General features: G+C 44.2%; 1 protein-coding gene across 1 annotated transcript in view; it reads left to right on the top strand.

Annotated features, from left to right (window-relative positions):
- The window catches only part of nlk2 (nemo-like kinase, type 2), an 84,074-nt gene that overhangs the window by 57,061 nt on the left and 13,988 nt on the right, over positions 1 to 13,025 (top strand). The window contains exon 7 of the mRNA XM_071359822.1: positions 177 to 278. Coding sequence (XP_071215923.1) covers positions 177 to 278 — 102 coding nt within the window. The remainder of the gene's footprint in view (positions 1 to 176; positions 279 to 13,025) is intronic.

Genomic DNA, 13,025 nt, shown 5'->3' with positions numbered 1-13,025 from the left:
CAGTACACACACAATACATACAGTACAGCTCCCTGGAGTCATTTACTTAGCCTGCCTCTCTCAACTACTTTGCCTTTACTGCATATGTGCCATAGCGTGTGTTTGTGTGTGTGCGTTCGAGCATGCATGTCTCAAGTACAGTAACATGTGCTGCATGGTGTTCTTCTGTGTTGAAGCTGGATCTGATCACGGACCTGCTGGGAACTCCCTCTCTGGAGGCCATGAGGACGGCGTGTGAGGGGGCCAGGGCCCACATCCTCAGAGGACCACACAAACAGGTAGAGACACAGATGAGCGGCGTATGTTAACTGGAGCAGGACAGCAGATGAGTCTCCTGAGCAAGGTTTTCAGAAGTCCTACAAATTACAGGAGTCAGTGATGAATGGTCCTCTTGGAAAGCAAGATGGCGTTTTGTTGTTGTTTTGTTCCACCTCTTTGTTTCATTGACTTTTGTATTAACTCTAGTTATTTGAAGAACATAGGTTTCACCTCTTACTGAGAAAAGATCCAGCTGTTTGTGTGTTTGTTAGGGCTGACCCCAATTAGTCGACTGGTCGATTGTCAAATCAAATCAAATTGTATTAGTCACATACACATGGTTAGCAGATGTTAATGCGAGTGTAGCGAAATGCTTGTGCTTCTAGTTCCGACAATGCAGTAATAACCAACAAGTAATCTAACCTAACAATTCCACAACTACTACCTTATACACACACAAGTGTAAAGGGATAAAGAATATGTACATAAAGATATATGAATGAGTGGTGGTACAGAACGGCATAGGCAAGATGCAGTAGATGGTATAGAGTACGGTATATACATATGAGATGAGTACTGTAGGGTATGTAAACATAAAGTGGCATAGTTTAAAGTGGCTAGTGGTACATGTATTACATAAAGATGGCAAGATGCAGTAGATGATATAGAGTACAGTATATACATATACATATGAGATGGGTAATGTAGGGTATGTAACATTATATTAAGTGGCATTGTTTAAAGTGGCTAGTGGTACATTTTTACATAATTTCCATCAATTCCCATTTTTAAAGTGGCTGGAGTTGAGTCAGTATGTTGGCAGCGGCCGCTAAATGTTAGTGGTGGCTGTTTAACAGTCTGATGGCCTTGAGATAGAAGCTGTTTTTCAGTCTCTCGGTCCCTGCTTTGATGCACCTGTACTGACCTCGCCTTCTGGATGATAGCGGGGTGAACAGGCAGTGGCTTGGGTGGTTGTTGTCCTTGATGATCTTTATGGCCTTCCTGTGACATCGGGTGGTGTAGGTGTCCTGGAGGGCAGGTAGTTTGCCCCCGGTGATGCGTTCTGCAGACCTCACTACCCTCTGGAGAGCCTTACGGTTGTGGGCGGAGCAGTTGCCGTACCAGGCGGTGATACAGCCCGACAGGATGCTCTCGATTGTGCATCTGTAGAAGTTTGTGAGTGCTTTTGGTGACAAGCCGAATTTCTTCAGCCTCCTGAGGTTGAAGAGGCGCTGCTGCGCCTTCTTCACGACGCTGTCTGTGTGGGTGGACCAATTCAGTTTGTCCGTGATGTGTACACCGAGGAACTTAAAACTTTCCACCTTCTCCACTACTGACCCGTCGATGTGGATAGGGGGGTGCTCCCTCTGCTGTTTCCTGAAGTCCACAATCATCTCCTTTGTTTTGTTGACGTTGAGTGTGAGGTTATTTTCCTGACACCACACTCCGAGGGCCCTCACCTCCTCCCTGTAGGCCGTCTCGTCGTTGTTGGTAATCAAGCCTACCACTGTAGTGTCATCCGCAAACTTGATGATTGAGTTGGAGGCGTGCATGGCCACGCAGTCGTGGGTGAACAGGGAGTACAGGAGAGGGCTCAGAACGCACCCTTGTGGGGCCCCAGTGTTGAGGATCAGCGGGGTGGAGATGTTGTTACCTACCCTCACCACCTGGGGGCGGCCCGTCAGGAAGTCCAGGACCCAGTTGCACAGGGCGGGGTCGAGACCCAGGGTCTCGAGCTTGATGACGAGTTTGGAGGGTACTATGGTGTTAAATGCTGAGCTGTAATCGATGAACAGCATTCTCACATGGGTATTCCTCTTGTCCAGATGGGTTAGGGCAGTGTGCAGTGTGGTTGCGATTGCGATTGCGTCGTCTGTGGACCTATTGGGTCGGTAAGCAAATTGGAGTGGGTCTAGGGTGTCCGGTAGGGTGGAGGTGATATGGTCCTTGACTAGTCTCTCAAAGCACTTCATGATGACGGAAGTGAGTGCTACGGGGCGGTAGTCGTTTAGCTCAGTTACCTTAGCTTTCTTGGGAACAGGAACAATGGTGGCCCTCTTGAAGCATGTGGGAACAGCAGACTGGGATAAGGATTGATTGAATATGTCCGTAAACACACCAGCCAGCTGGTCTGCGCATGCTCTGAGGACGCGGCTGGGAATGCCGTCTGGGCCTGCAGCCTTGCGAGGATTAACACGTTTAAATGTTTTACTCACCTCGGCTGCAGTGAAGGAGAGCCCGCAGGTTTTGGTAGGGGGCCGTGTCAGTGGCACTGTATTGTCCTCAAAGCGGGCAAAAAAGTTGTTTAGCCTGTCTGGGAGCAAGACATCCTGGTCCGCGACGGGGCTGGTTTTCTTTTTGTAATCCGTGATTGACTGTAGACCCTGCCACATACCTCTTGTGTCTGAGCTGTTGAATTGCGACTCGATTTTGTCTCCGTACTGGGACTTAGCCTGTTTGATTGCCTTGCGGAGAGAATAGCTACACTGTTTGTATTCGGTCATGCTTCCGGTCACCTTGCCCTGGTTAAAAGCAGTGGTTCGCGCTTTCAGTTTCACGCGAATGCTGCCGTCAATCCACGGTTTCTGGTTTGGGAATGTTTTAATCGTTGCTGTGGGTACGACATCGTCAATGCACTTCCTAATGAACTCGCTCACCGAATCAGCATATTCGTCAATATTGTTGTTGGACGCAATGCGGAACATATTCCAATCCGCGTGATCGAAGCAGTCTTGAAGCGTGGAATCAGATTGGTCGGACCAGCGTTGAACAGACCTGAGCGCGGGAGCTTGTTGTTTTAGTTTCTGTTTGTAGGCTGGAATCAACAAAATGGAGTCGTGGTCAGCTTTTCCGAAAGGGGGGCGGGGGAGGGCCTTATATGCGTCGCGGAAATTAGTATAACAATGATCTAGGGTTTTTCCAGCCCTGGTAGCACAATCGATATGCTGATAGAATTTAGGGAGTTTTGTTTTTAGATTAGCCTTGTTAAAATCCCCAGCTACGATGAATGCAGCCTCAGGGTGTGTGGTTTCCAGTTTACAAAGAGTCAGATAAAGTTCGTTCAGGGCCATCGATGTGTCTGCTTGGGGGGGAATATATACGGCTGTGATTATGATTGAAGAGAATTCCCTTGGTAGATAATGCGGTCGACATTTTATTGTGAGGAGTTCTAGATCAGGTGAACAGAATGACTTGAGTTCCTGTGTGTTGTTATGATGATCACACCACGTCTCGTTAATCATAAGGCATACCCCCCCGCCCCTCTTCTTACCAGAAAGATGTTTGTTTCTGTCGGCGCGATGCATGAAGAAACCAGCTGGCTGCACCGACTCCGTTAGCGTCTCTTGAGTTAGCCATGTTTCCGTGAAGCAGAGCACGTTGCAATCCCTGATGTCTCTCTGGAATGCTACCCGTGCTCGGATTTCATCAACCTTATTGTCAAGAGACTGGACATTGGCGAGTAGTATGCTAGGGAGTGGAGCGCGATGTGCCCGTCTCCGAAGCCTGGCCAGGAGACCGCCTCGTTTGCCCCTTTTACGGCGTCGCACAGGGTCGCCGGCTGGGATCAGATCCATTGTATTGGGTGGAAGGCAAAACACTGGATCCGTTTCGGGAAAGTCATATTCCTGGTAGGAACGATGATGAGTTGACGTTAATCGTATATTCAGTAGTTCCTCCCGACTGTATGTAATGAAACCTAAGATTACCTGGGGTACCGATGTAAGAAATAACACATAAAAAAACAAAATACTGCATATTTTCCAAGGAACGCGAAGCGAGGCGGCCATCTCGTTTAAACGCCGGATTGTTTGGTTGATAGGCTGTTGTTCGACCAATATTTTGTTAGTCGAGCAGTAGCAACTGTATGTATGTACAGTTGAAGTCGGAAGTTTACATACACCTTAGCCAAATACATTTAAACTCAGTTTTTCACAATTCCTGACATTTAATCCTAGTAAAAATTCCCTGTTTTAGGGCAGTTAGGATCACCACTTTATTTTAAGAATGTGAAATGTCAGAATAATAGGAGAGAATGATTTATTTCAGCTTTTATTTCTTTCATCACATTCCAAGTGGGTCAGAAGTTTACAAACACTGAATTAATATTTGGTAGCATTGCCTTTAAATTGTGCAACTTGGGTCAAACATTTCGGGTAGCCTTCTACAAGCTTCCCACAATAAGTTGGGGGAATTTTGGCCCATTCCTCCTGACAGAGCTGGTGTAACTGAGTCAGGTTTGTAGGCCTCCTTGCTCGCACACGCTTTGTCAGTTCTGCCCAGAAATTTTCTACAGGATTGAGGTCGGGGCTTTGTGATGGCCACTCCAATACCTTGACTTTGTTGTCCTTAAGCCATTTTGCCACAACTTTGGAAGTATGCTTGGGGTCATTGTCCATTTCGAAGACCCATTTGCGACCAAGCTTTAACTTCCTGACTGATGTCTTGAGATGTTGCTTCAATATATCCACATAATTTTCCGTCCTCATGATGCCATCTATTTTGTGAAGTGTACCATCCAGCAAAGCACCCCCACAACATGATGTTGCCATCCCCGTGCTTCACGGTTGGGATGGTGTTCTTTGGCTTGCAAGCCTCCCCCTTTTTCCTCCAAACATAACAATGGTCATTATGGCCAAACAATTCTATTTTTGTTTCATCAGACCAGAGGACATTTCTCCAAAAAGTACGATATTTGTCCCCATGTGCATTTGCAAATCGTAGTCTGGCTTTTTCATGGCGGATTTAGAGCAGTGGCTTCTTCCTTGCTGAGCGGCCTTTCAGGTTTTTTTTATTTAATTTTTTTATTTATCCGTTATTTTACCAGGTAAGTTGACTGAGAACACATTCTCATTTGCAGCAACGACCTGGGGAATAGTTACAGGGGAGAGGAGGGGGATGAATGAGCCAATTGTAAACTGGGGATTATTAGGTGACCGTGATGGTTGAGGGCCAGATTGGGATTTTAGGTTATGTCGATATAGGACTCGTTTTACTGTGGATATATACTTTTGTACCTGTTTCCTCCAGCATCTTCAAGGTCCTTTGCTGTTGTTCTGGGATTGATTTGCACTTTTCGCACCAAAGTATGTTCATCTCTAAGAGAACGCGTCTCCTTTCTGAGCGGTATGCCGGCTGCGTGGTCCCATGGTGTATATACTTGCGTACTATTGTTTGTACAGATGAACGAGGTACCTTCAGGCGTTTGGAAATTGGGCTCCCAAGGATGAACCAGAATTGTGGAGGTCTACAATTTTTCTGATTTGCTGATTTGTTTTGATTTTCCCATGATGTCAAGCAAAGAGGCACTCAGTTTGAAGGTAGGCCTTGAAATACATCTACAGGTACACCTCCAATTGACTAAAATGATGTCAATTAGCCTATCAGAATCTTCTAGAGCATGACATAATTTTCTGGAATTTTCCAAGCTGTTTAAAGGCACAGTCAACTTAGTGTATGTAAACTTCTGACCCACTGGAATTGTGATACAGTGAATTATAAGTGAAATAATCTGTCTGTAAACAGTTGTTGGAAAAATGACTTGTGTCATGCACAAAGTAGATGTCCTAACCGACTTGCCAAAACTATAGTTTGTTTACAAGAAACTTGTGGAGTGGTTGAAAACAAGTTTTAATGACTCCAACCTGTGTGTGTGTGTGTGTATATATATATATGTATATGTATATATATATGTATATGTATATATATATATATATATACATATATATGTGTGTGTATATATATTTATATATATATATATATATATATATATACACACACATATATATTTATATACACATACACACATATATACACATATATATATACACATATATTTATATACACATACACACATATACACACATATATATACACACACATATATACACACATATACATACGTATATATTAATATATATATACACATATGTATATGTGTGTATATATATATATATATATATATATATGTGTATATATATATATATATAGTACCATTCAAAAGTTTAGACACACCTACTCATTGATGGGTTTCTTTATTTTTACTATTTTCTACATTGTAGAATAATAGTGAAGACATCAAAACTATGAGATAACACATATTGAGTCATGTAGTAACAAAGTGTTAAACAAATCAAAATAGATTCTTCGAAGTAGGCACCCTTTGCCTTGATGACAGCTTTCTACACTCTTGGCATACTCTCAACCAGCTTCACCTGGAATGCTTTTCCAACAGTCTTGGAGATCCCACATATGCTGAGCACTTGTTGGCTGCTTTTCCTTCACTCTGCGGTCCAACTCATCCCAAACCATCTCAATTTGGTTGAGGTCAGGGGATTGTGGAGGCCAGGTCATCTGATGCCGCACTCCATCACACTCCTTCTTGGTCAAATAGCCCTTACACAGCCTGAAGGTGTGTTGGGTCATTGTCCTGTTGAAAAACAAATGATAGTCCCACTAAACGCAAACCAGATCGGATGGCGTATCGCTGCAGAATACTGTGGTAGAAATGCTTTGCTGGTGATACTGTAGGTGATTTACGGTGGGAACCACACATGCGGAGATCATCCGTTCATCTACTCTGCATCTCACAAAGACATGGCGGTTGGAACCAAAAATCTCATCAAACCAAAGGACAGATTTCCACCAGTCTAATGTCCATTGCTCATGTTTCTTGGTCCAAGCAAGTCTCTTCTTCTTATTGGTGTCCTTTAGTATAGTGGTTTATTTGCAACAATTCAACCATAATGGCCTTATTCATGCAGTCTCCTCTAAACAGTTGATGTTGAGATGTGTCTGTTACTTGAACTTTGTGAAACATTTATTTGGGCTGCAATAACTGAGGTGCAGTCAACTCTAAATTTTCCGTATTGACTGACCTTCATGTCTTAAAGTAATGATGCTTATTTGAGCTGTTCTTGCCATAATACGGACTTGGTCTTTTACCAAATAGGGCTATCTTCTGTATACCAACCCTACCTTGTCACAACACAACTTATTGGCTCAAACGCATTAAGAAGGAAAGAAATTCCACAAATTAACTTTTAACAAGGCACACCTGTTAATTGAAATGCATTCCAGGTAGGACTACCTCATGAAGCTGGTTGAGAGAATACCTAGAGTGTGCAAAGCTGTCATCAAGGCAAAGGGTGGCTACTTTGAAGAATATAACATCTATTTTGATTTGTTTAACACTTTTTTGGTTACTACATTATTCCATATGTGTTATTTCATAGTTTTGATGTCTTCACTATTATTCTACAATGTAGAAAATAGTAAAAATTAAGAAAAACTGAAAAAATATTCTGTATGAGGATCAGGAGCTCAGGGTGGCGCAGCGGTCTAAGGCACTGTAGGCTGTGTCACAACCGGCCGCGACCGGGAGACCCATAGGGCGGTGCACAATTGACCCAGCATCGTCTGGGTTAGGGTAGGGTTTGGCTGGGGGGGCTCATCGCATTCTAGCGACTTCTTGTGACGGGCCGGGCACCTGCAGGCTGACTCTGGTTGTCAGTTGAACAGTGTTTCCTCCGACACATTGGTGCGGCTGGCTTCCGGGTTAAGCGGGCGGGTGTTAAGAAGCGCGGGTAGGCTGGACGCATGACTCAACCTTCGCCTCTCCCGAGCCCATTGGGGAGTTGCAGAAATGAGACAAGATCGCAATTGGATATCACGAAATTGGGGAGAAAAAGGGGGCAAAATACACAAAAAATAATGATAAAAATTAAGAGGAACACTAGCTCAAACAGTAGAACATTTGAGGTGTCTGTACTCAGCTCTGTTGAGCTCCTGCCCAAGTCAAGCACTGCTTCTTATCCCTTTCGCAAGTAGCCTACAGCTGTGTCTGTCCCAAGCTCACTGGCGCGGGAAATTCTGAGGGCCATGAATATTTTATCCAATGCTACAAGTTCGCTAGCGCAAGCTTCTGGCTGGACCCAAGTTAATAGTTGATACAATGATTCAAGTTCATTGCAGACAAGCCATGCTTAGCCAATCTGATTTATAGGATATTTATTTTTATCAAGATATTTTCTACCCGCAGGCTGCAGTTTTAATTTGTTGGCTTTGTGTAGGCTATTTTTACATAGTTGGCAATGGGAATAGAAGTTACTTTTTAGGTTTGTATCATTTTCATTTAGATAGTATTTTGATTAACCACATGACAATGATTTTGAGATATGAAGACGTTATTATGAATAAATGAAACTGTTCCACGAAAATGTGCATATGAAAACCATAACGAGCACGCAGATCAGTAGAAATGGTGAAATAAATTGCCATTCCACATGAGAAAGGTTGCCGACTCCTCATGTAGCCTATTACCGGCAACTTCAGGAGAGTAATGGCAGAATCTGTGAAAGCCAGCAGGAGCGGGAGGAGAATGGTTGGTTCAGGTGAAGTTTTTTTTCTTCTGGTTATCTAGATATCTGGCTCTCTCTTGTGTTTTATTTCAACAGTCAGCTTAAAGTATCAGACAAGCTCAATGCGTATATAGTTGATTTTATTAAAACACATATGGTGTGTCTATATATGGAAAGATACACGTTTAAACATTACGACCAATCAATTGGTTGAAAGAACAGATTACTTTCGGTCACCAAGATTTGTCTTGTCGGGGACAGCCCTGGTGTGTGTGTGTCTGTGTGTGTGTGAGTGAGTGATCCTACAGTCCTCTGGAGCTCATGTCTTCATTACTAAGGCTTGACAGATTTGTGTAAGTGGGTCGGGTCTCTGTGAATGGAATGACATAGCCAGTAACCAGCCAATGGTTGATTGGTATTGGGGGTGTGTTCTGTGCATCTTCCATGTCTGATTTGGGCAGATGGTATCCTGCAGGGAACAGGAACTGCAGAGCAAGCACTGTGTCTTTGCCCCCTGCCTCCCATCAACCCACAAGCCATGCCACTCTTATACCTCCTTGCCATCTCCCTACCCTGTGTCGTGTGTGTGTGCATGCACACTGCACACGGCCACCACCCACCCCCACCATCACTGTAAGCAAACGCTGACATTTGGATGACCTTGTCACTCGACGCTCCCTCCCATGTGTGTGTCTCCTGCAGGCTAGGCAATGCGTGGAGCAGGATGTTTTAATCATGTCTATCGACTGACGTTTAGATTACAGACCTGGGGCCGGTAGGGACAGCATAGGGAGAGGAGGGAGGGGTAGTGGAGTGATGGGGGATGTGGGTGTATGGGTTGGAGGATGGTGGTGGGGTCCGAGCCAAAAGGGATCATGTTTCCTGCCACCAGTGTAGTCCCAGGACACATTGTGCCATCATGCGGTTGAGGTGGGAGGGAGGAGGCCTTGACGGTAGTCTGAAAAAGTGTATGACGCTCACAGAAATGCAGTGGTAGGAAATATATTAACATCTGGGGTTAATCTTACACCCCCAACAACCATGCTGGTCCTCTACCTGCAGGCTGGCTGTTCATCTGAACCCCCTCTCCCTGATTCTCACAATTCTATATGTATTGCGATTCGATACTGTGTATTTATTACGATTTGATGTTGCAAAAATATTGCTCACCATATGTCTGCTGCAGAGTGACGAGAGAGTCATGAAAACAAATTGGCTCTCTATTTAAAAGAATATGGAGAACAAGCTTTGAGTTTTGGTGGAGGTACAGCAAACTAGCACAAAAATAATATTGTGATATTGTCAAAACAATATGATACAGTATATCATCAAAAATAATATACTGATATGTAACTATGGATTTCCCCCCATCACTACCAACCATGCTCTACCTGCAGGGTGGCTGTTCAGTGGCTGATTTGCATCTTTCTGTGGATGATTATTCACATTCAGTACATAACATCTCTGTCAAAGCCCTGGTTTTAGCTGTTCCTTCAGATGCAAGTTCAAAGCTTACAAGATGCAGCCAGAGGTCAACACACACTTGAAGGTTTTTTGGAGAGTTTGGGGAGCTACGTATTCACGTAAGAGGACAGGCTCTTTGTGAAGACAAGAGAGGTGGAGAGAATGAAGCATCACAGAGAGCCCCTGTCCTCTTCTCATCCCCCCCATTCTTTTCCCTCTGGAGGAGGTGAAGGACCTGCGAGAGGAGGATGAGAGGGCACAGGAGAGAGGAGACGGTGAGAGGTTGACCAAGGAGCTTTGAAGAGGGAAGAAGGGGTTTCTTTTTACGCAATGGGTGTCTGGGGTTTTGGAGCTTGGGAGGGAAGAATGGGGGGAAGAGAGAAGTGAAACATGGCAGGAGGAGGAGCGAGTGCCATTTTTAAAGACAAGGTTTTCCGAGCTGCATCAGCGACGTCATTATATCTGTTTATTCTCCCAGACAGCGAGAACGTCCACAGAGAAGTACAGGCACTCGGGCTGCTTCTGACTAACCTAATGTAGATTTCTCTCCTTCTCACTAACCTAATGTAGATTTCTCTCCTTCTCACTAACCTAATGTAGATTTCTCTCCTTCTCACTAACGTAATGTAGAAATAACCTAATGTAGAACTAACCTAATGTAGATGTCTCTCCTTCTCACTAACCTAATGTAGATGTCTCTCCTTCTCACTAACCTAATGTAGAACTAACCTAATGTAGAACTAACCTAATGTAGATGTATCTCCTTCTCACTAACCTAATGTAGAACTAACCTAATGTAGATTCCTCTCCTCTTCTTCTCACTAACCTAATGTAGATTTCTCTCCTCTTATTCTCACTAACCTAATGTAGAACTAACCTAATGTAGATTCCTCTCCTTCTCACTAACCTAATGTAGATTTCTCTCCTCTCCTTCTCACTAACCTAATGTAGATTCCTGTAGTTGCCAGAAGCTGCTACTCACACACTTCACTCTGCTGCTGGAGCACACACAACACACACAGAATCCAAATAAACCCGCCTTCCCCTTTCTCCAAATCTTTGTACAGAACTGTCTGATATGGCGTTGACATGCTGGTTGAACCCTAGTCTCTGGCTGTTTGTTCAAGTAATTTCCTACATCTTTATCGGCCCATCCCATTTTTCACCAGTCTCATCTCTTAGCTCCAGGAGGCTAGCTAGCTAGCGTTAGCAGCAGGTTTACATGAGTAAACAGTGGAATCACATCCACTTGTCCACACCACCATGCATCCCCAGGTGCAACTCTTCCTTTCACAGTGCCCTGCTGTAGCCTGGGAAAGCTTTGTTGTTGTATGGCAGAGTGATGTACAACTTGTTTGTCGTGCTCTGGGCTGAGGGATGGGGGCAGAGAGAGAGGGCAATGTTTGAGGGGAGGGTGTGGGAGAGGGATGCAACTTTCCCTGGCTGCCCCTGGTGTAAAATAGCACATACACAGCCTGGAGGTGTATTGGGTCATTGTCCTGTTGAAAAACAAATGATAGTCCCACAAAGCCCAAACCAGATGGGATGGTTGTCACGTTCCTGACCTTATTTCCTTTGTTTAGTCTTGTTTAGTTGGTCAGGACGTGAGCTGGGTGGGCATTCTATGTTATGTGTTTCTATGTTTGGTTTAGGGTTGTCAACTAGCCTGATATGGTTCTCAATCAGGGGCAGGTGTTTTAGGTTTCCTCTGATTGGGAACCATATTTAGGTAGGCTGTTCTCACTGTTTGTTTGTGGGTGATTGTTCCTGTTCATTGCGTTCTTCGTTGTCTGTATGTTCACATGTTCAGGTCTGTAGCGTCGTTAGTTTCATTTTCTGTTTTGTTCGTGTTAAGTGTTTCCAATAAATATGGAAACATACCACGCTGCGCTTTGGTCCTCCTCTCTTACATTTACATTTAAGTCATTTAGCAGACGCTCTTATCCAGAGCGACTTACAAATTGTAAAGTTCATACATATTTATCCTGGTCCCCCCGTGGGGAATGAACCCACAACCCTGGCGTTGCAAGCGCCATGCTCTACCAACTGAGCCACACGGGACCACACTCTTAGCCACACTCTTCCACCTAACGACGAGCGTTACAATGGTGTATCGCTGCAGAATGCTGTGGTAGCCATGCTGGTTAAGTGTGCCTTGAATTCTAAATAAATCACAGATAGTGTCACCAGCAAAGCACCCCACAACATAACACCACCTCCTCCATGCTTTACAGTGGGAAATACACATGCAGAGATCATCCGTTCACCCACACCGCGCCTCACAAAGACACGGCGGTTGGAACCAAAAATCTCTAGAGACCAAAGGACAGATTTCCACCAGTCTAATGTCCATTGCTCGTGTTTCTTGGCCCCAGAAAGTCTCTTATTATTATTGGTGTCCTTTAGTAGTGGTCTCTTTGCAGCAATTTGACCATGAAGGCCTGATTCACACAGTCTCCTCTGAACAGTTGATGTTGAGATGTGTCTGTTACTTGAACTCTGAAGCATTTATTTGGGCTGCAATATCTGAGGCTGGTAACTCTAATGAACTTATCCTCTGCAGCAGAGGTAACTCTGGGTCTTCCATTCCTGTGGCGGTCCTCATGAGAGCCAGTTTCATCATAGCGCTTGATGGTTTTTGCGACTGCACTTAAAAGAAACTTTCAAAGTTCTTGAAATTTTCCGTATTGACTGATCTTCATGTCTTAAAGTAATGATGGACTGTCGTTTCTCTTTGCTTATTTGAGCTGTTCTTGCCATAATATGGACTTGATCTTTTACCGAATAGGGCTATCTTCTGTATACCCCCTACCTTGTCACAGCACAACTGATTGTCTCAAACGCATTAAGAAGGAAAGAAATTCCACAAATTAACTTTTAACAAGGCACACCTGTTAATTGAAATGCATTCCAGGTGACTACCTCATGAAGCTGGTTGAGTGAATG

Source organism: Salvelinus alpinus, chromosome 22 (assembly GCF_045679555.1).
Source record: "Salvelinus alpinus chromosome 22, SLU_Salpinus.1, whole genome shotgun sequence".
Taxonomy (NCBI): domain Eukaryota; kingdom Metazoa; phylum Chordata; class Actinopteri; order Salmoniformes; family Salmonidae; genus Salvelinus; species Salvelinus alpinus.
This window is presented reverse-complemented; position numbering and strand designations above follow the sequence as displayed.